At 40.2% G+C, this 23,280-nt stretch overlaps 1 protein-coding gene across 2 annotated transcripts; it reads right to left on the reverse strand.

Annotated features, from left to right (window-relative positions):
- Nucleotides 1-3,787: 3,787 nt before the first annotated feature.
- Nucleotides 3,788-23,232, reverse strand: LOC134802327 (bromodomain-containing protein 8-like). Of its 2 annotated transcripts, none has more exons than XM_063774933.1 (17): nucleotides 22,842-23,232; nucleotides 21,655-21,835; nucleotides 20,783-20,981; nucleotides 20,072-20,173; nucleotides 19,247-19,387; nucleotides 19,012-19,159; nucleotides 17,247-17,403; nucleotides 14,548-14,682; nucleotides 13,409-13,527; nucleotides 11,867-12,033; nucleotides 9,658-9,803; nucleotides 8,864-8,992; nucleotides 7,867-7,939; nucleotides 6,564-6,678; nucleotides 5,123-5,257; nucleotides 4,898-5,006; nucleotides 3,788-4,023 (listed from the first exon to the last, which is right to left on the reverse strand). In XM_063774933.1, exons 1-17 carry the CDS (start codon nucleotides 23,024-23,026, stop codon nucleotides 3,901-3,903), a joined length of 2,364 nt encoding a protein of 787 aa, XP_063631003.1. In that variant the 5' UTR covers nucleotides 23,027-23,232; the 3' UTR covers nucleotides 3,788-3,900. The 2 variants fall into 2 exon arrangements, with proteins under 2 accessions (XP_063631003.1, XP_063631002.1); XM_063774932.1 differs by having other exon boundaries at nucleotides 8,864-9,031.
- Between the last annotated feature and the right edge of the window lie 48 nt (nucleotides 23,233-23,280).

The following is a 23,280-nucleotide window of genomic DNA, read 5'->3' on the forward strand; positions in this document are numbered from 1 at the left end:
CTTTTACTATGAGATTGCTATACAACGCTTTGATTAGAAGTGTTTTAGATTATGGCACTTTTCTTCTACACCCTGGAAATGTTAAAGCTATCAAAAAAATTGATACTATTCAGTCTAAGGCTTTAAGATTGGTTATAGGTGCAATGAAATCGAGTCCAATAAGTTGCTTACAAGTAGAATGCTGTGATCCACCTCTTACGTTTAGAAGACAGTTTCTCTGTGATAAATTCTTTTTCCGTACTCTGCAACTGGATTCTCATCCATTGCTTTTAAAATTAAAGCAATTAGCTGATCTGGTCGGAACCTGTAATTATTGGTCCCATAAGGATTCTCCTTGCCTTGTTAAGAGTTTTAAAAAATATCAAGCTTTAGAAGCACCCACTTACAGAAACGCGACTCTGCCTTTATATCAACATGATTACAACAGTCTCATTACAGATCCAGATATTAGATTTAACATAGGGTTATCTAAAAATGATATTAATCCAAAAATGGAATTTATGAATTTTCTTAATATTGAATGGGCTGATTGGCACTGTTTATATACAGACGCCTCCAAACATGGCGATAGGAGTTGCGTTGGTGTTGGAATTTTCCATTCACAATACAAAGGATTACAACTTATCAAACTGCCACCTGAAACTTCCGTCTACACTGGTGAATGTTATGGTTTACTTAAAGCTATAGAATATATACTTATGCTGAAGATACCAAAAACCATAATTTTTTCAGACTCTCGCAGTGCTTTAGAAGCCATAACGAGGTTCTCATTTAAGTCTCATAAACAGTCTCCAGTTGTCTTTAATATTAGAAATCTTTTATATAAATGTTTACAGAAGAGTTGTGCTGTCGTGTTGGCTTGGGTACCAAGCCATGTGGGCATTCCTGGGAATGAAAGAGCTGACCAATTGGCAAATGAGGCTATTCACGTGGGAGACATTGTGCCATACCATAATTATTGTCATGACTTAATAAATTTATCAAAAGTTTATTTGTATGAGGATTGGAATGGGATTTGGAATAAGGAAACCTCAAAAGGTGAACATTATAGGCATATTCAGCCGTCAATTCCAAGGAAACCATGGTTTAACAAAATGTTTTTTTCGAAAACTGTAACTTCTCTTTTGTGTAGAATGCGCCTGGGTGGGGCATGTTTGTTCCCCGGAGCATTTATACAGAATAAATAAAAAGCCGGATCCTCATTGTCCTTGTGGTGACTACGGGGATCTGAACCATATTTTCTTTGCATGCTCTCTTCATGATCGGTCTGATTTCCTTTCCAGCCTTGAATCATTACGCATCCCATTTCCTACATCCATAATTTGTTTGTTATTTAGCAACTCGTATGATATTTATAAAATCATATCAGTATTTTTAGAAAAGAATGATATAAAAATATAGTTTATAATATTATAATTATATATATTACAGTAAATCCAATCCTTTCCTTTCCAAATTTTCGTCTTATCCGTATTTCCTAATTCCTTGTTTCCCTAACTTTGAATACCTTCACAACTTGACATTGGCTAACGTTCCAAAAGCCATAATAGAAAAAAAAAAAAAAAAAAAAGTTATTGTCCATCAAACTATCCTCTGATAGCTCGGCTTAAAAACATCTAAATGCCGGGACGTGCCCCTAGCCAGCCGCGTCCTCCAAATCGAAGTAAGAACTTCGCTTCGCTCTCTCGTACGATTATATTCTTTTTATTTCTCATGCTTTGAAAGAGGGTCATTTCTGTTCTAAAAGGTGTGCAGAAAATGATACGTTTGATACTAGAGCATTTTAGGTTCCAAGCACAAATTTTATTAATTTTTTTACGATAAGCAATTGAAAATTGGGTATAAATGGGGTTGTTATACAATTTCCATTCTGATATTTGACTCCCCATTCCATAAATAATGATACTTTTGCCTAAATTGTTAATTGAAAGTACCCTCAAAAATACTATAAAAATGTATACTTAGTCATGTTTTTAAAAAAACATGCATTTTACTTACTTCGTATTCAAAATAAAAAGTAGAGTGTTTAACTCGGATGAAAGCCATCATTTCAGCCTCGGACTATTAGTAGTGCTCTCACTGCGTTCGAGCGCCAAACTACCTCGGCAGAAATGAGTGCCTTTCATCCCTTGGTTAACAATCTAATATTGTAACAAGCTGAAAGTATGAAATGAAACATAAAAGTTAATTTATAAAAGTTTTATTCTTAATAACATTTTATTACACAATATTGGCATTTGAACTAACATTTTAGTCATCTGCGACAATTCTAAGGGGTTAAGTAGAGTTTTAGTGATTCAGTATACGATATACAACGAGAGACCACGCGAAATTAATATATTTTATAGATCGCTACCTTGCCCTAAACAAGGCCCTTTGCTCCAACCACATTTGACACAACTCCAATATATTGTCCATAAGTTCGTTTTTTTTAGCATTAGAAATAAGGTAAACAATCTTGATGTGGCTTTTACTTAAAAAACACATTTTAAAAATAAGATACGGCAAATATGTAATAATGATGAATCTAATACGATAATTTATGTTCTTCTGCTTTCATAAGTAATAGCTATTGATTTTTAAAAAGCGTTTTTCAATTAAAAGACATGTCAAGATAGCTTACCTTCTTTCAAGTACTTTCTAAAGCTAAAAAAAAACGAACTATAATGTAAATCTATGAAACATCCGATACAATACCATTAAGCGAACGTTTTGAAGATTACAAACTGTACGGCTAATATGGTCGGCTCTTTATCATTTGTAACCATGCCTGTCACGTTCTAACAAATATGTGAGTGCGAAAGTGACGCATGGCATGACAGGTGATAAAAATTCGACCATGATACTGCTGCCTTTTGGTGTAATCGACTCTTCGAGTCAGTTGTACTTGTCGCAGTGGATCGATAAATTATATTGTACCTAGTTGTGTTTGGTGCCTATACTCTGTATCTTTAGGTATTTAAATAAAAGTAAACAAAATCTACCCTCAAATGGCTCCTTAAGCCAGTTGAGGGTAGATGAAAACATTACATGATCAAATAATGTAGGTTAAAGTCAGGTCGTTCAGTGACAGATCCAGATGTTTTTGTGTTTGGTTGGTTAACCAATAAATGTTATAACTACCGGAAAATGTACAAATTATTTGTTTACTTTTATTTAAATACCTAAAGATACAGAGTATAGTTACGGCTAAACGGTGACCGTAAAAACCATCTCCTATAGTTCCAGAGCGGAGACGTCCCTCAGCGCGACCGTCTCTCAAACCGCGGTGGCTCCGGCATCTCAGAGTACTTGCGTGGTGGAACTAAACTCTGAGCAAAATTAGAACCCGCCTATAACGTACCCTACCTTCCGACTCTCAACCGTGTGGTGGAAATTACGGGAGAATAAATTTAGTTACTTATATAACTCTTGTTTAATTTGATTCTCACCGCCTACCCGTAGCGCTGGAGGTGTAAGGGCTCAATTAAACGGCGGAGGGCTCTGGGTTGATCGATCGGCTGAATTGGATGCAAACTCAACCAATATGTACATGTAGTCCGCAATGCTGCCGCGCTAAGCATAACTCATTTTGAAATCTCTTTCAATTGTAGAATCGTACACGTACGAGGTACAATTGAATGACATTTCAAAATGAGTTATTGCTCTTGTGCTTAGCGCGGCAGAATGTAAGTTGCATGCGAGTTCGCCGGCTAAATGAGACCTTACCGCGATGCGCTTGTGTTCATGTCGGCGGTCTGAGCTGAGCGTGACTAAAGGCCAGTTGCACCAACCACAGTTAACACTGATCAACATCACGCAGCAGAGATCTATGAAACTTCCCATACAATAAAATTTAGCGAACGTTTTAACGGTGACAGACGGTTTGGTGCAACCGACCCTAAGCCGTGTGGTGTGTAGTTAGTGGTGCGCGCGCTTGTGGTGGTGCGGCGAGTCGGCGCGGCGGCGCTTGCGGCGCGGCGCGCACTCCGCCAGCCCGGCGTGCGCCTGCGCGGCCAGCAGCATGCCCAGCTGCGACACCGCCTGGAAAACGTTACACGTATACTGATCCATTTTAGCTAAGCCTTACACTTAACCTTTTCGACGCCGTGTCAAACACAAAAGCTGTCACTCGGACCCCACGTCACCGAAGTGTCAAAACTGAAATTGAACTTTATGCATATGCACGTAGGTCTGTGACGGATTAGTCGGTCTTTGGCGTTGGACCTACGGTGCGGATATATCGGTCAGTGGCGTCCAAAAGGTTAAAAGATAACAATGCTGTAGAATGGGGAATATTACGCAAAACTCTGCGTAAGGAGCGCCAATACGACTATCCATCACAATCTGGGGGTCTACCGCGAAACAAGCAAATCGAAATTTCGTTATCTAACCTCTCTATCACTCTTGCATATTCGAGCGATAAAGAGGCAGATAACAGATAACTAAACTTCGATTTTCGCGTTTCCCGGTAGGTCCTTGTTAACAAACCGCCTTGATGCATCAATGTCATATTTTATTGTCTGTGAAAACTTGTCAAAAACTGTTTATGGCCCGGTATGTATAACTTACTCTATGGTTTACTAGCTAGCTTAGTGCTGCACTCTGGCGGCAGAAAATAGCAGTAATATTCCCTATTATATCTGAATAAAAAAATGCTATAAAATGGTTAGAGTCAGACCAATCTAAGTTGGCTGCGATTTTGATAGCACAGAGTGTGCTAGTGTTATTTTAAATGTCAAACTTCTTTATGACGTTTACTTAACACTTGCACAGCCTATGCTATCAATATCTCTACCAGTCAACCATAGGGCTAAACAGAGATGTAATAAAAATGGCGCAAAAACAAAAGTCGCGCTGGAACTCCGCTATCGTTCTGTTATAACAATATTAAAGCATTGGTTGTATGTTGTGTTACCTCCTCGTGGAGCTCCTTAGCCATCTGGTAGACGCTGTGCTCGCTGCTGTTGTACATGAGCGCGTTGGAGAGCATGAGGAGGATGTCGCGCTGGAACTCCGCTGTCGTTCTGTTATAACAATATTAATAAATAACATTAAAAACGTTCACTGTGATGTATAAACAATATTTGCGTTAACGGTGAACATTTCGGACCTAGTTGCGCATTGTGATGCGTGTGTGTACCTTATGTTCCCAGCTTCTATGTTCCTCTTGATGCTGGTGAGGTCCATGGGTCTCTTGACCACGACGCTGTACCCCGGCGCCTCCTCGTCCGTGATTGGTCGAAGGAACAGGGACGCGTACTTGTGAGCGCATAACCTGGACAAGTTTACATTTAATACATTAATGTTCTGCTGCGGTCGGCAACCTGCGGCCCGCGGGCCGCATGCGGCTCGCGAAACTGTCACTTGCGGCCCGAGAGGCGCCTTGGCTACTTTGTATGTAATAGTGACAAACAACAATGTCTCATAAAGTCATAAATATTAACAAAGTACGGCCCGCGTCACCTCCGTTAACTACTATGTGGCCCTTGGCTGCTAAAAGGTTGCCGACCGCTGATGTTCTGTATGTCGTGAATGAATATTACCTAAGCAGAGGTCCTAGGTTTAATCCCGGCTTGTACCAATAGGGTATTTGACTACTAGTCAAATCAGTTTTTTTTTCGAACTGTCAAAACGATTTGCTACCTATGGATTTTATATGTGACACTAGCGTGTGGCGTCACGATCAAATTACCTACTCTTTATAGTTTTATACGGGTTTTAAAATAGAAACTGTGTCTAAAAATAACTGATATCTACGCGCGTTTCTCTAATAATCTTCTGGTGCTTTATTTCATGCATAGTGTAAAATTATTTATTTTAAATACAGTCAAATACCCTATTAGATTTGGAACTTTTAGACACCACTCTACTGTATATCGACACAACACCATGTGTTATGTAATGACAGCGAGATATTGATATTAGTTTTATTTTTCGCGCCAATAGCAAGTTCAGAAAAAACCGCAAGTTTACCAAAAAAATATATTAAGGTATTATAGCTTTTCCTTAAATCACTGGATTCCAATTAGAGTTAGACCAAGAAAAGTCTGCAACGATTTTGATAGCACACGCAGTGCAAGTGTTATTTTAGACAACAAACGTCTTTGAAATTATGACGTATAAATAACACTTGCTCTGCGTATGCTATCAAAGTCGTTGCAGACTTTTCTAGGAGGGATCAAAGTAACACTTTTCTGTCCTAGCACACTATTTTTAAATTTTTTTGCACATTATTTTTTTAGCTTAAATAATCTGTTTAAGCATCAGATTGTGTCAACATTTGGATTTTTTTATTTTCCTCATAGTTGATGTGAAAAGCAGTATGTGTCACACGGTATCAAAATTATTTCGTCTTGGGCGTTAACACTTGAATCCCTCATTACGCTCAGGATTCTACTTTAGAATTCCTCACTACGTTCGGGATTCTATTGTAGAATCCATCGCTTCATTTAGGATTCAATGTACGCCCTTGACGGAAATATATCATTTTGATCCCTTGTAACACAAACTACTATTGATATTTAGTCCAGTGGCTTTACAGCAAAGGAAAACGCATCTAAACCTATTTAGTGATGACTCACCTGCTATACACCAGCATGACGGACCGCTTCCACAACCGGTGCTGGCGCTCCGCATCGTTGGCGTGCGGGGAGTCCGGCGCGCTCGCCTCCGCCGCGCTCTCGGAGCCCGAGCAAGCTAACAGACGGACAGACCGACACATAGAGATCAGATCGAAATATACAAGAATTTAAAGTCAGGTGACAACCAAATCTCACTGATCACTAAAAAAATATTGAACAAAAATCAACCTTTTTTCAGTACTGATATGGTTCACTATGGAAGTGAATTCTGGTTGTCACCTGACGATATATACTCGTTGTTTACAATAAATGTACAGTAACATAATCAAATATTTTCTGTGAGGTAACAACAGGCGGTCTAATATAGAGCGAATATAGCTTTTTGATCACGAAGCTTGCAGAGTTTCAAAAGTAGTGTAAGGTAAGTTTCTTTTAAAGTACATATGGTGCTACTTTACCGCACTAGTGCGATAATAAGCTCATTACGCAACTATGTCAAAAATGTAAGTATGTTTAAAGGGCCTTATATGTACTGTAAAATAAATGTGGGATGGATGAAATGGCGACAGGTCTCTGGAACAACTTGCGATCCACGAATGCCCCTTAAACTTAAGGGGAAAATATACAGAACGATCGTGAGACCTGTTGTAATGTATGGATCAGAATGCTGGGCGTCGAAAGTAGCGGATGAAAGAAGAGTGCACGCAGCGGAAATGAGAATGCTGAGATGGATGTGTGGAGTGACGAGAAAGGATCGTATTAAGAATGAGTATATAAGAGGAAGTTTGAAAGTAGCTCCAGTAACGGAGAAAATGAGGAGTACTAGGTTAGCGTGGTATGGGCATGTAATGAGGAGGGATGAATGCCATATAGGCAAAAGAATGTTAGGGATGAATGTTGATGGACGGAGAGCGTATGGTAGACCCAAAAAACGATGGATGGATTGTGTGAAAGAGGATATGAGAAAGAAAGGAGTGAGTGCTGAGGAGACGAAAGACAGAGGAGAATGGAAGAGAAAAACATGTTGTGCCGACCCCACATAACGTGGGATAAGGGCAGGGGAAAGAAGATATGTACTGTAAAACGTTGTACTATACACGTCATCATCATCATCATCTCAGCCATAAGACGTCCACTGCTGAACATAGGCCTCCCCTTACTATACACGTCCGAATAGGTAATTCGCAACTCGTGTCGATTAAAAACACTCCTCGGCCGTGTTTTAATTTACCGCCACTCGTTGCCAATTTCCTACTTTTCGCACTTGTATCGTAATGTACCAATTAAAGTAACAAATACTCACTTCTCGAATCAGATTTCTTCTTGCGCGAATAATCTCGTTTCTTCTTTCCATCCTTTTCTTCTTCACGGCTCAACTACAAAAAACGGTTGTCTGTAAAGTCGGTTTGCGCACGATAATCTTGCGTGATAACACTGATAACGTCATAAGAAAACATTGATGAAAAATTGCATACTTTGGCCGTAACGTTACCATGGAGATCTATCCACAACGTTACCATGGAGATCTGTCCACAACGTTACCATGGAGATCTGTCCACAACGTTACCATGGAGATCTGTCCACAACGTTACCATGGAGATCTATCCACAACGTTACCATGGAGATCTGTCCACAACGTTACCATGGAGATCTGTCCACAACGTTACCATGGAGATCTATCCACAACGTTACCATGGAGATCTGTCCACAACGTTACCATGGAGATCTATCCACAACGTTACCATGGAGATCTGTCCACAACGTTACCATGGAGATCTATCCACAACGTTACTATGGAGATCTGTCCACAACGTGACACTTTTTCGTGCATGCTACCGGTGTTTCATCGATTTATAAAACGTTATCACGTCAAAAAAAAGTTGATTTTTATAATAAACAACTAGGGAACAAATCAAATTATTTTATGAAATAATTTGATTTTTTCTTTATTGCATGACATGTATTAACAGCCAAATAACCAACCAAATAATTTTACAAACCAAATACAAGTGGAAAAAATATAACAAACACTCAAATTAAAGTTATAAATAAAATAATTGCTCTAACTCATGATCACGACTTAGATATCAATATCCACATGGAGCTTTAGTGGCTATCTGTCGGCCTCTTTCGGCCTCTCAGCCTCTCCGGCCCTTCGGCCTTAGATAATCTATACTAAGTTACTAACCAAGTAACCATTCGAACTTTCATCGGCGTGTCATCATCAATATCAGCATGGAGCTTTAGTAGCTATTTATCGGCCTCGTGGCCTCTTTCGGCCTCAGATAATCTATACTAACCATTCGAACTTCCATCGGCGTGTCATCGTCAGTATCCGCATGGGGCTCCAGTTGTTCTCCGTCGGCCTCCTTCGGCCCCTCGGCCTCTGCTTGTTCGTCCTTGATCATGTCCTTCAGCGGGATGGAGTCCTGTGGGGCAGGTAACGTTGCATTGGCCACTTCGGTGGCCTATGCCACATATTTTGGATATTTAGATAGGTGCCAATTGAAAAAGATTTAAATTTAGAAAAAAATAATTTTAGTACAGTTAGAATTAGTGGAATTAAAAACATAATAAGTGAAATAATGAAAGTTTCTTATCTTTCATCACAAAGACGAGCTTCATAGGTACAGACAGTCGAATGCAGAGAGGTGACCACCCCCCTGCATACAATCAGTCTATGCATGGGTGGGTCACCTCTCTCTGCAGCTGACTGTACGTGTAATTTTACGTTTTTATAATGGGCGTTCTACAACAACAAGTAAATAGTTAAAAAAACCTTCCCACTAGACTTTATGAATTAGGGAGGTTAGATTTTCTATATCATATACCTACAATCTATGAATCTGGTATAAACATGAGTTGTGAAATAAATAAACAATTGTTTATCCTCTTGAGACTAAATGTACATTACAATGTACATAATCGTGCAATCTAATTTGAACCTTCCATGAACCTAATAAAGTAGCATTTCTTTTGTTCATTGCTTTTTAAAACAACCGAAATTCGTTCCAATTTACTTACAGAATAAGGTTCAAATTAAAAATATGAAAACTTTATATGCTGGGTTTTACGAGGTACTGTACCAACTAACCTCAGCATCCTCCTCCTTATCCTCCTGGGTCTCCTCCTTGACCTCCGGCACCTTGATCTCCTCCGCTATGTTCTCTATGGTCTCCTCCGGTTGCGGGTCCGGCGGTAGCGGGGGTAGGGGGGGTTGTTCCGGTGGCATCTCGGTTACTAAATAATATTATGATAAGTTTGTATCGCGACAAACGCAAATAAATTCGATTGGGCAAACTATAAATAAATAAATATTATAGCACAATTTTACACAGATCGACCTAGTCCCACAGTAAGCTCAATAAGGCTTGTGTTGTGGGTACTTGACGACGATATATATAATATACACATATACACCGTGTTGTTTTTGATTTCCGTTAATTTCAAGGGTGCATTCCTGAGCTTAAATCAAGTAACTTTCTCAAAGACACCGATGTTCTAATTAAGTCCATTTCGGAGATAATCCATAATTTATTTTTTTCCTATAAGGCCTCTACAAGCGTGTATACTTGCCTTAGGGCCGGCTTACATATTGATTAGTGTTTAGAATGAGTTCATACATTTGCTACTAAACTTAAGTACAATCTCGGTCGATTGATGTACGAAATGACATTGATATGTCACAGATTTCAATTGTTTGGTTGAGTTAAATGTAATGCCCGTGTTACAACAACGCTATATGCTACATTTAATTACTTTTTAAACAAAAAAAAAAAACAAAAAAAATATTTTTTTTTTTAAATTAACTATGCCATTTAGTTCTTATAAACGTACTTAACTATACCCCGAAGTTAACGGAATTCAATAAAAACACGGTGTATACAAATACTTATATGTACATAGAAAACATTATGGATGTTTATAAGTATTTCTAGGAACAAATAATTGTGATGAACACACAAATAAATGCCCCTACCAGGATTCGAACCCGGGATCTCCTGCTTCGTAGGCAGGGTTCACTACCGACTAGGCTAGGATGGCGTTAGCAAACAAACTGTTACGTGGAATGAAAAACGCGTTGTGTCTTATAAGGTCTAATATCTGGGAGACCGAGCCTTGCTCGGAAAACATATAAAACTCAAAAATGCGCTTTTTCCCAGAGATCAAACCTAGCTAGGTCGATTTATCGCCCCAGAAAACCCCCATATAGCAAATTTCATCGAAATCGTAGGAGCCGTTGCCGAGATCCCCGAAATATAAATATGTATATATAAATAAATACATTTGCATTGCAGATGGTATTTGCACTGATACCCTGGTAGGGCATAGCAAATATCTTACACACTAACATTAAATTTACATATTCAAGAATAAATAATAATTAATTAAAACATTCATATAAGATTCAATTAGTACTAAAGTTGTGTACTTTCCTATTAGCCAAACCAGCTTCTTTTTTAGAACTGACAGTTTTTTACAAACGATTTGCTAATATGGAATTTATATGTAAACTAATACTTCAACTCGCCTACTTTTTATATTTCTATCCGATTTATTAAATAGAAATTGCATGTAAAAATAACTGCTATCTATGTTTCTCTAATAATTATCTGGTGCTTTATTTCGTGCACAGTGTGAAATAATTTATTTTAAGTAGATGAAAGTACCCAATAGGGTATTTTCCTACTAGTCAAATCAGTTACTTTTTTAGAACTGTCAAAACGATTTGCTAACATGGAATTTAAGAAACATTACATCGTGACGTCACGGTCAACTCACCTACTTTGAATGAATGATCATTTATTTGTCAATAGTGGGTTTACAAAAAGGTCTTAATACTATTTACAATATGTAAGTATATAGTTTTTATATTTCTATCCGATTTATTAAATAGAACGTGTGTTTAAAGATAACTGCTAACTATGTTTTTCTAATAATTATCTGGTGCTTTATTTCGTGCATAGTGTGAAATAATTTATTTTAAGTAGATGAAAGTACCAAATCATGTATGTACGGCCTGGCAAAAAGGAGTACAAATTAAAAAGTGGCAACACTGTATATTGATTTGAAAGGGACGACACTACAGTGTTGCCACTTTTTAACTTCTACTCTTTTTTGCCAGGCTGTACAGTCACCTGCAATAATATGTTACTCTTCGAAGGCCGCTAAAATATGTGACACGCTCTTATGACTCTACAAATAAGATCGTGTCAGATATTTTTGCGGCCTTCGTTGTGTAACATATTATTGCAGGTGACTGTACAAATGGCGCACTTAATGCGATAAGGATAATCGCTCACCTATAACATTGTCCTCCGGCGGCGGGTCGCTGGGTAGCGGGATGCTGTCCAGGTCAGTGACCTCTGGCACCAATTCCGGTGCTGGTTCCTCTGGGGGCGGGGGCGGCAGGGGCGGGAGGGGCGGCGCCTCTTCCGGTTCCGGTGGCGGTGAGGGCTCGGGCGGCACGCTGTCAATAGGTACATTTAAGGTTAAGGGCCGGTTGCACCAACCACATTTGACAGACTGATCAACGTCCGCCGGCGCGCCCCGGCGCTTTACTATGACACTTTCCATACATAAAAATTTTGCGAACTCTTTAACGATACGAACAGTTTGGTGCAACCGACCCTAAGTCTGTCAAGCCAAAACCGTAAGTACAAAAAAAAGTGGCAAATTTAAGAAATTAGGCGCGAAGGGTAATCGTTTCATAGAAATTTTGAATTCTGCGCCTTTTTCTACTGTAAATTTTTTTTACCGACTTATAAATTACAGTGAAGTTCTTGTGTGAAACCGTTATTCATTTAAGGCAGCGGTCGGCAACCAGCGGCCCGCGAGCCGCATGCGGCCCGCGAACCTCTCACTTGCGGCCCATGACAATGTATGATAAAGGGGTTATCCGCAGATGGTCTAGAACGCAAAATGACTAGTGTGTTGTTTTGCCTAAATCGCAATTAGTCTACACCGCAAACGGTCTAGAACGCAAAATGCCCAATTTTTATATCACCACATTTTACATAGGTAGGTTAGGTTCGTTAGGTATCTTCAAATGGCCGCAGGCCAAACAGCAAGGAATAGGAGCCCCGCGGAAGCGGGGCTCCGTCGACATCGCTATAAAGTTAAGATAAAACGGAAAAAATAATTCGGGCATTTTGCGTTCTAGACCGTTTGCGATGTAGACTAATTGCGATTTAGGCAAAACAACACACTAGTCATTTTGCGTTTTAGACCATCTGCGGATACCCCTAATAAAGTCATAAATATTAACAAAGTGCGGCCCGCGTCCACTTCGTTAACTGCTATGTGGCCCTTGGCTGTTAAAAGGTTGCCGACCGCTGATTTAAGGTAATGTCGAGTAAGAAAGAAAAATATAGTTTATTTTGCTCGGGGCAAGAGAAACAGTACGAGGCTTCCTTTCAAGTGTTTTTCTTACTCCATCTGACCTGATGTGTTTTTAAAAAAAAATCACGTTGATTGACCGAGCGTTACCCCCTTAGGCCCACTTGCACCATCCCGCTAACCCGGGGTTAACCGGTTAAATCTGAAGTTACCATGGTTACCAGTACAATTTGACACTGTGTTAACGGTTTAACCGGTTAACCCTGGGTTAGTGGGATGGTGCAAGTGGCGCTTAGTCATAAACGCGCTACAAGCCTCAATTACCTAATAATCGTTTGTCCTTATCTGTCATTTTGACTTATGTATTTGTAAGAAAGGGAGAAAACATAATTTAACTAAATCAGGCCCGTAAAGTTTTATGAATAAGAGGGGTTAGACTTTATCTTAGATTTGCATAGTGTTGATCTAGAATAATGATGCAAAATAAATAGATTTTTTAAACTTACATAGTTTCTTCAACGACTTCAGTGGCGACCTCTTCCACCACTTCCGGGACGTCTTCGACCACAACTTCTGGCTCCACTTCCGGCGGTGGCGCTTCCGGTTCTTTCACTTCCTCCTTCGGCTGTCAACAGAAATGACATACACTTTAATACAATCTGGCAGACCAAACTTGACACGGTGCGACAATAGGGAGTATTACTGCAATGTTCTGCCGCCAGAGTGCAGCACTAATTTGTTTAGTAAACCATAGAGTAACTTATACATACTACGCCTTAAACAGTTGTTTGACAAGTTTTCACTATGACATTGATGCACCAAGGCGGTTTGTTTACAGGTGGCCTACCGCGAAATGCGTAAATCGAAATTTCTTTATCTGCCTCTCTATCGATCGAATAAGCAAGAGTGATAGAGAGGCGGAAACCGAACTTTCGATTGTCGTGTTTCACGGTAGGCCATGTGATTGACCTGGTGACGCATGACGTGTCATTGTTGATGTCAATGAGGTTTGTTTACTGTATGTGCTAGTGGTGCTACCTACGCAGAGCTTTGCCTAATATTCCCTATTGTCGACATCATAACCGTAGCCTATGGATGACTGTGACGTCAGCAACAGTGACGTTTTATAATTGTCGCACCTGTCACCGTGGTGAAATAGGGGCCAGAAAGGGCCCGGCCGGAATGCCATAGTAAAATCGCCCCTGGCTAAAAATCAAATATTCTTATGCACGTTTATTTGTATTATTATAAGATATAAGTTTACTGAATAAATGCTTACTGCCTTAAATGCTTACTGTTTGCGGAAAGACATACAATAGTAGTTTGTGTTACAAGGGATCAAAATGATATATTTCCGTCAAGGGCGTACATTGAATCCTGAGCGTATTGAGGGATTCAACTGTTAACGCCCAAGACGAAATAATTTTGATACCGTGTGACACATACTGCTTTTCACATCAACTACGAGGAAATTGTTATGTTCCAAAATATGTATTATTTGACCAAAAAAAATTGTAGGTATGCAAGGAAGTAAAAATCGTGTCCTTGAACAGAAAAGTACAACCTTGATCCCTCCTAGCGGGGAAGAAAAATCCCTTTTTTGAATAGGTGATGTGAAAATAAACATTACAAATAATAAGAATACCTTCTGGACCTCCGGGTGTATGACCTTGATCTCGGGCGTGGGGAACTTGACCTCCGGGAACGCGATCTTGACCTCTTCCGGTTCCGGGGCAGGCTCTTCCGGCGGCGGCACTTCCGGCACCGGCTCCTCGGTTACCTGGTAATAGACAAACCAGACAATAATACGGGGAACTTTTTATGTACCTCTCTCTTCTTCCTGGCGTTGTCCCGGCATTTTGCCACGGCTCATGGGAGCCTGGGGTCCGCTTAGCAACTAATCCCGTGATTTGACGTTGACGTAGGCACTATAGTTCCTTTTTTTAGCATGCATTAGAAATAAGGTATTACTTACTATGTGTTCAGGAGCTCCATCTTTAACCAACTTAAAAAAAACCGGACAAGTACGAGTCGGACTCGCTCACCGAGGGTTCCGTACTTTTTAGTATTTGTTGTTATAGCGTATAGCGGCAACAGAAAGAGATACATAATCTGTGAAAATTTCAACTGTCTGGCTATCACGGTTCATGAGATACAGCCTGGTGACACACAGACAGACAGTGGCGTCTTAGTAATAGGGTCCCGTTCTTATAGGGGCTTCTTAGCGATAAGACCGCCTGTTGTTACCTAGCTTTTAATGTACATTTAATTTTCTGTGTATTTTTAACTGTATGGTGCACAATAAAGAATATTTATTATTATTATTATTATAAGGTAAACAATCTTGATGTGTCTTTTAATTGAAAAACACATTTAAAAAATAAGTTACGGCAAATATGTAACAATTATGAATCTAATACGATCATTTATATTCTTCTGCTTTCATAAGTAATAGTTACTGATTTTTAAAAAGTGTTTTTCAATTAAAAGATCGCTTACTTTCTTTCAAGTTCTTTCTAATGCTAAAAATAACGGACTATAGTTTTTACGAAAGCGACTGCCATCTGACCTTCCAACCTAGCGGGGAAACTAGGCCTTATTGGGATCAGTCCGGTTTCCTCACGATGTTCTTCCTTCACCGTAAAGCGAATGGTAAAATATCAAATGATATTCCGTACATAAGTTCCGAAAAACTCATTGGTACGAGCCGGGGTCTGAACCCGCGACCTCCTACTACTTATGATGGACTTTTTATGTATCTCCGCTATATATACTTATCTACTTGTCTTATGCAAGAAAGTGTTTACATACTTACTTAAAAAGAGCAAAGAGTGGGAACAAGATTTTATACACAAATGTAAAACCTCTTTTTACGATTCCGTACCCAAAGGGTAAAAACGGGACCCTATTACTAAGACTCCACTGTCTGTCTGTGTGTCACCAGGCTGTATCTCATGAACCGTGATAGCCAGACAGTTGAAATTTTCACAGATTATGTATCTCTTTCTGTTGCCGCTATACGCTATAACAACAAATACTAAAAAGTACGGAACCCTCGGTGAGCGAGTCCGACTCGTACTTGTCCGGTTTTTTTTAAGTTGGTTAAAGATGGAGCTCCTGAGTACATAGTAAGTAATAGTATTATCATACAGAACAGGCACGCACCGCCCCGCCCCGACTCGCATTACCTCGCCCCGCGACATGAATCTGGCGGACTTCTGGCGTCCTCTCAGTAAAGCGACTTACCCACACATACACAATGACGCGTATACAGACTTGCCGCGCACACATGTAAACGCAAATGATTTTTGATGTATGGCGTGTCCGCCCTGTGTCCTGAGCAATCAAAATGGACCCAAGGACACTAGTTTTCGAAACAGCGGATTTTTTCTGTTCTGTGTGGATATTTCACAAAAATGTATCTAAGAATATGTAACTTTCCATCACAGAAGGGACCTTTATGCTTCATGCGCATAAGGACCTTTTCATCGGAAAAGGGTCCTTATGATCCATGAGCACTCAAAGCATAAGGACCCTTGTCTGACGGAAAGTCACAATTGTCCAAGTACGAGGGAGTTGATAGAAAGAAACAACTATAATGCTCTAATTTCCTAGGATAGCGGTGCCGTGATATAGCGGCCGTCTCCACACAAACACTAAGACATATTTAGTCGTATTATTTAGTATGGAGACGGCCGCTATATGACGGCACCGCTATTCTAGGAAAAACTTAACCCTTCAACCATTTGACATTCCTTTCTAGTCATTCGATTTAGAACCGTAATTCTTATAATAGAGATGCGTTTTTGTTTTAAGTATGATGGCAAGTATGTTGCCGCTACGGACTAACCCCCTTAAGCCGGGTATTCATTAGGCAACTTTTGTTAATAAACACTGTTGAATGACTGTTTATATACAGTGTTGCACAATGTTTCATCACCTCTGTAAACATGTTTGTAAACAAGGATGATGAAATATTGTTGCATAAACATGTTGCTGTGTTCCCCACTCTAGGTGGAGAACAAGACGAAACATTCAGTTTATAAACGTTTATAAACAGATGTCATCGGGCGACATCCTAGCAACAACTAAACTAGTGTGGACTGCTAAGTTTCAGAAACAGTGTTTACGGTAAACTTGTTGCAAAACATGGTGATCAAATTCATAAACAGTTTATTAACAAATACCCGGCTTTATTCATAAACGTTTACTAAAGTTGACAAGCCGATAATAATCGTTTGTCCCTTTCCGACGTATTGGTATGATGGAAAGGGACAAACGATTATTATCGGCTTGTCCACTTTAGTAAACGTTTATGCATAAGGGGGTAAAGGGTTAACTCACTGTTATTTCTTCAACAGAAATCTCTTCGGGAGCTTTTTCTTCTTCTACAGGCTGCACGTGAACGTGGATGGGGGCAGGCTCAACCTCCACCTTGACATCCTCGGTGACCATCGGCGTTTCTTCTTCGTCCTTCTTGAAAGGCGGCTTCTCGACCGCTCTGTAATAAAAACTTGCACTGTTTTCTTTTACAGCAAATATCTGGTTAAAATAGTGGGTTTTTGAAGTGAAAACTTCTTTAGCGGCGCTGTGCACTTTTTGTGATGGGGAAAAAATGTTAAACTCGTAACAGGTGTCACGTGACCGTAAGATTCGTAAGACGAACACGTGACCTGATCGAAAAACAATGTCATTGAGTTTTTCTTTATTGACTTAAATGCTGTCTAGTGAGTTTCCCTCTAACTGGTACTAATATAACTCGAGTACTAACAGTGATGTGCTTAGGGGTTTCAAGTAATGCGACGAAATACGCTAGATGGCGTTAACCTCAATCATACATAGTGCTGCAGACATTTTGCACTAGATGGCGCTATTATTAATATTTTGAGTTTTCAATGTTGTTGAGTTTTCACTTCTGCCGGCAGTCCCGGAGTGCAACCCGTTGTTTTTTTCGCCAGATTGTGTTTAAATAGGCATACCTAAGACACTACTTCGCTTTGAAGTTAAAATCTCACCCCTTCATTCATAAATCATAAGCTACAAACCTTGATTAGCTAGTAATAGTTTGACTTTATCTGTCATTTTGACTTATGTATTTGTAAGAAAGGGATAAAACATAACTAAATCAGGCCCGTAAAGTTTTATGAATAAGGGGGTATATATTTTTAGGGGAGGTACTTACAGATCGATGCTCGAAAGCAGGCACGAATGGAATGAACGAAACTTTCATTGTAGTTGTGACACCAGTATCGGTATACAGTCAGAGCCATCATTTTATTGGTTAGTGTGATACACAGATATATATTTTCAATCAATCATTCATTCCATTCGTGCCATCTTTTTTTTTTGTATACATTAATGTGTGGCACATTAAAACTTAAAACTTTCGTTTTGAACACATATTAACTCGTAAAACGTCGGTAAATAAAGGTAATAAAATAGATTCGCGATAAACCAGTCTATAAATATGAGTTAATATGTGCGGCACGTTATTTTAAAATAACTTTAAGATTAAGAGTCAGTTGCACCAACCCCATTTAGCAGACTGATCAACGTCACGCAGCAGTCAACTATGAAACTTCCCATACTGTAATATTGGGCCAGCGAAATGTACATTTCGCTGGCCCAATATTACAGGGTTGTTACATTTTCAAGATAGTTGAAAATCGACCTAATGTCAGTATCACAATGTTCAAATTTCAGTTCGATAAAAGTGAAACATAGAACCCGGTAATATTGGGTCAGCGATTTAGGGCCAGTTGCACCAACCACATTTGACAGACTGATCAACGTCAGCCGACGCGCCCCGGCGCTTTACTATGAAACTTTCCATACACAAAAATTTAGCGAACTCTTTAACGATACGAACAGTTTGGTGCAACCGACCCTTAGTGAACGCTTTAACGGTGACAGACGGTTTGGTGCAACCGGCACTTAGGGTCGGTTGCACCAAACTGTTCGTATCGTTAAAGAGTTCGCTAAATTTTTATGTATGGAAAGTTTTATAGTAAAGCGATGGGGCGCGCCGGCTGACATTGATCAGTCTGTCAAATGTGGTTGGTGCAACTGGCCCTTAATCTTTAAATCGTATACAAAGAATATGTTATACCTGACTGGCCCCTTATGCATGGTGGCGACGGGCGGTATATGCAGGTCGATATCTCTGAAGGCATACACATCTTCGGCCTTTATTTCGATGTCATCGATGTCCACTGCTGGGGCGGGGAGAGGGACGGGGGAAGCCACGGTCGTGCTCGCTGAACAATAAAAATATGTACACTTAGGTGCTAAACTGTCCCAATAGAGAATGTTAAAAGTGTTTTTCTCTATAACTATAAACTTACCTTTAAGCTGTTGCTCTATCTGTACTAACTGACTCTTGATGTGCTCTATAGCGGCATGTTTGTTGTCGTGAGGGCTGGTAGAGCCAGGTTTCTCTAGCAGCATAGATAGAGTCGGAGCGCCGGCTGATGGTGATATAGTTTCTGCGAAAAAAAAAATTACTTTAGGGATAAGTTCGCCTTTGTACTAATGTGTGTTTTTTCATGTTTTATGTTGCTTTTTGTACAATAAAGTGTACAATATACTACTACTACATTACAAAGGCAAACAATATTATGTGAGCCACTGATATTGGCACGAAGATTCGTATATTGTGCGTAAGTTTGCACGCATATAAGGGTAGTCACTCTCAAATATTCATTCGCGAATGAGTTTTGTTACTTTTGATAGATGTTGTAAGTATGTGTAGAAAACTAGACAACTTGCATGAACTATAGGGTAGGGGGCAGCACAGGAGCCCCTTGATTACTGGCGCAAAGTATAAATGTCAAGTTTAAGTTTCCGATTTAGGCCACAAGATGGCAGAACCTACAACACGCAAGGGAGCGTGCGCGCAATGTAGGGGGACACACCTGGTTTGCCGTGAAGTGTCAATGTCAAGTTTAAGTTTCCGATTTAGGCCACAAGATGGCAGAACCTACAACGCGCAAGGGAGCGTGCGTGCACTGTAGGGGGCCACACCTGCTTCGGCGTGAAGTGTCAATGTCAAGTTTAAGTTTCCGATTTAGGTCACAAGATGGCAGACCCTCCAACGTGCACGGTCCCTCTACGCGAAGGTTCAATGTTCGCGTCATGTAACGTGCGTCAATAAACCAGACAATACTCACCGACGACGGTAGCGGGGTGAGGTATGTGCTGCGGGGTGGTGACCACAGGGGAGGACTTGAGTAGTGACGTGAGCAGCGGCGACGATGGCGGCGGCGGCGTCGCTGTTAATAAACACATTTTATTAACCCTAGATAGGACACATTGCTCGCAGAACCGATGGCCGATGGGGCAGAAAGGTTCTCGAGTGGCGGTCACGTACCGGAAGACGCAGCGTGGGAAGGCCCCAGACTAGATGGACTGGTTAAAGTCGCGGGAAACCGTTGGTTGAGGGCAGCAAATGATCATTCGCTGTGGAGATCCTTGGGGGAGGCCTTTGTCCAGAAGTGGACGTCTTTCGGAATGAGAGCATTACAAGATATTGTAAGGCAAAAATGACAACCCTATGACATTATCTATATTTTTTAATGCAGATTTTTTAGGATTATGAAGTGCCATTGAAGCTTGTAACATGGACTTTTCAGAATCTAGTCTGTTCAAGTATTAATGTGTCATTCCACGTCAAGAGTAAGACGAGTTATGGTTTGAGTCCTGGGGAAGATCATAGAATAATTTTATCCCAATAATTATCCCTTAAAAGTGAAAAGTGATGTCATGATGTGTGGGGAATCAATAACCGCTGAATCCATTTAGATGAAATCTACGCCCCAGTAACGTTTACAAACTGTTAAAAAACTGTGTCAATGTTTGTACATGTCTGTGGTCAAACTTACAGGGAGCGCTCTGATTGGGCTGCGCAGGCGGCCGCCACGTCCTCTCCACCCGCGCTCGTCTCTCCTCCCTCTCTTTCAGCCAGGCGGCGCGTTTGGCTGTCTCTCTCTCGCGTGCCCGCTTGGCCGTCTCGATGGCGGTCCACAGCTCGCGCACGCGCTCTTCCGATGTCGCCGGGTTGCGGACTTCGTTTATTTCGTTCTGGAATATTTTATTTATTTTAGGAGGGTATTTTTAAACTTGGTAATGTTTAATTGGGCTACAGCGGTCCCTTTAGCTGAAAATATGAAACATCCACATTAAGACCGCGGACTGGACGCGGTGCTCGCGCCGCCTGGTTCTGAGCGGCACAATCAAAATATATTGATTTGAATGAAACTGTTTTGGACGTCAGCACTGCGTGCGACCAGTCTACTTTACTTACTTTATGTCTTTAAATCTAATTAAAGCCCTTTAAAAAAACCTGAAACCAATACAAATCAACACAAAACAGTTAGGTACAGTGGCGGAGCATCCATAGAACTCGATTCCCATCGGGTTGTCTGATATTCAGGCTCTTGGGCCATTTTCTTTAAAATTATGAAGAAAAGGAAGGGCAACTTAGCTACGGTTTGCCTACAAACAAAATAGACGCACCGCCACTGGCAGTCAATATTCTTCACAATACACGCTCTATCTCATAGTAAAAGTTGTTCAGTATGATATGATGTATAAGTTAATTTAAATACTAATAAAGTCCTCCTAATGCGCGGAACATGTATATGTGCATAGTGCTGTCTCACTTACACGCCGGAGCGTTAACTGTGTTAGCTAAATCTGCAAAGACTTTGAAGTGACATTTTTAGTGTTACTACCATACTTTGTTACTGCACACCTTGAGTTGTTCATACTGGCGGTTCATCTCAGCCACCGCCTCCTGTATCTCAGCGATGCGCTCCTGAGTGAGCTTCTTAAGGATGCTCTCCTGCGGGGTCTCCACTGCACCTTCCGAGCTGCGTTTCTTGCGCTTTGGGGTCTCCACATGTTCTAGCAGTACTCCGTATTGGGCCGCGCAACTGGAGATGATAATTAATGAAATATAAACAGCATCTTACACATTACACTACCGAGGTACAGAAACAGTTCAATTTAACTCTGCAGTAGCAAAATAACTGCGTGTAAAGAAGAGATGGTTTCCGCTTAGATTTTCGTACATGAGAAATTGATTGGTGCGGTAACATCCTTAACCCACTTGCTGCTAGAGTTAGACCAAGAAAAGTCTTCAGCGATTTTGATAGCCCACACAGTGCAAGTGTTATTACGTCAAACTTCTATGAAAGTATGACGTATAAATTAGAGATGCACCGGATATTCGGTTACTATCCGGTATCAGGAATATCCGGCCATTATCTTCATATCTGGCCGGATGCCCTAGTAGTGACCTACTATCCGGTCGGATACCAGATAGTAGCATTGCTTGATTTCGGAGTAAACAATTTGGATTTAAGAAGCAGTCATGGTCATAATCATACTTGTTTATTATTTTAAAACAATTTAAACATTCAACTGACTTGTACGCGCACTCAATTAGAATCTAGAAATGAGTCCGTGCGAAAATTCACTAGAAAACAGGTAAAACCTGCACAATACGCACCTGAAAAACCGAAATGATGGTATAGGTGCGCCGGCCAGATACTGAATATTCAGCCGATGGTAAGGCCGAATATCCGGTATCTGGCCAAACAACTATCCGTTGCATCTCTTACTAGCACTGCGTGAGGTATCACAATCGCTGCAGACTTTTCTTGGTCTAACTCTATCTCTATTGCACGCACATAATTTGCTAAGCCAATACAGATTAGACTTTGTTTTATGTAGAAAACTTCCATGACGCTCAGTGTGAGCTTAAAATAAAACGTAAATACATTCTGTGTTTACAAACAAAGAAAACTATAAATATTAAAGAGATTGAATGTAACTTGGGTGTTTGTTTGGACGAAAAATCTTTATAGATTCTATTTATTGATATAATACGTTGTTTAACGTCATTAATCCTGTCTACAATGTTATGTATGTTGTTACCTTTTTTGAGAGTACCAATCTGCAGGCCTATTTGGTTCTCCCACGGTTTTTAACGCTCTCGACACAGACATCCAGTTCTGGTCCCCACTCCTGACCACGGCTGAAGCCAGGCATAACTGTTCCCTTACGTTCCAGGTATCCAACGGGATCCTTTTCAATTGAAGCCTTTCTTGTATGGAACTCATTTTGAGGTTATGACGCTTTGTTGATGTTTTTGGTTTTATACACGGATTAAGTTGAAAGCTGATTACATTATAAACACTTAAAATAGTTTAAATAGATCTCTACGCGTTGCTTTTGATACCATTTTTGTTTAAACCGACACAAACAAAATAAAATCGAGAGATCGAAGCTGCCAAGCTCAACCAGGTTTGTTTGGGACATAGATAAAAACGCTGTACTTTACTGTAGCTAACTTCTCCTCAGAAACCATCTACAT

This window comes from Cydia splendana, chromosome 24, assembly GCF_910591565.1.
Source record: "Cydia splendana chromosome 24, ilCydSple1.2, whole genome shotgun sequence".
In the NCBI taxonomy this organism is placed as follows: Eukaryota; Metazoa; Arthropoda; class Insecta; order Lepidoptera; family Tortricidae; genus Cydia; species Cydia splendana.

Excerpts from the sequence above, each read along its gene's own strand:
- LOC134802327 (XM_063774932.1), bottom strand. The coding sequence starts at position 23,026 with ATGAGTTCCATACAAGAAAGGCTTCAATTGAAAAGGATCCCGTTGGAT. Across the intron at positions 21,836-22,841 it reads GATTGGTACTCTCAAAAAAG|TTGCGCGGCCCAATACGGAG; the intron begins GTAACAACATAC and ends TATCATCTCCAG. Across the intron at positions 20,174-20,782 it reads GCCCAATCAGAGCGCTCCCT|CGACGCCGCCGCCGCCATCG; the intron begins GTAAGTTTGACC and ends GTTTATTAACAG.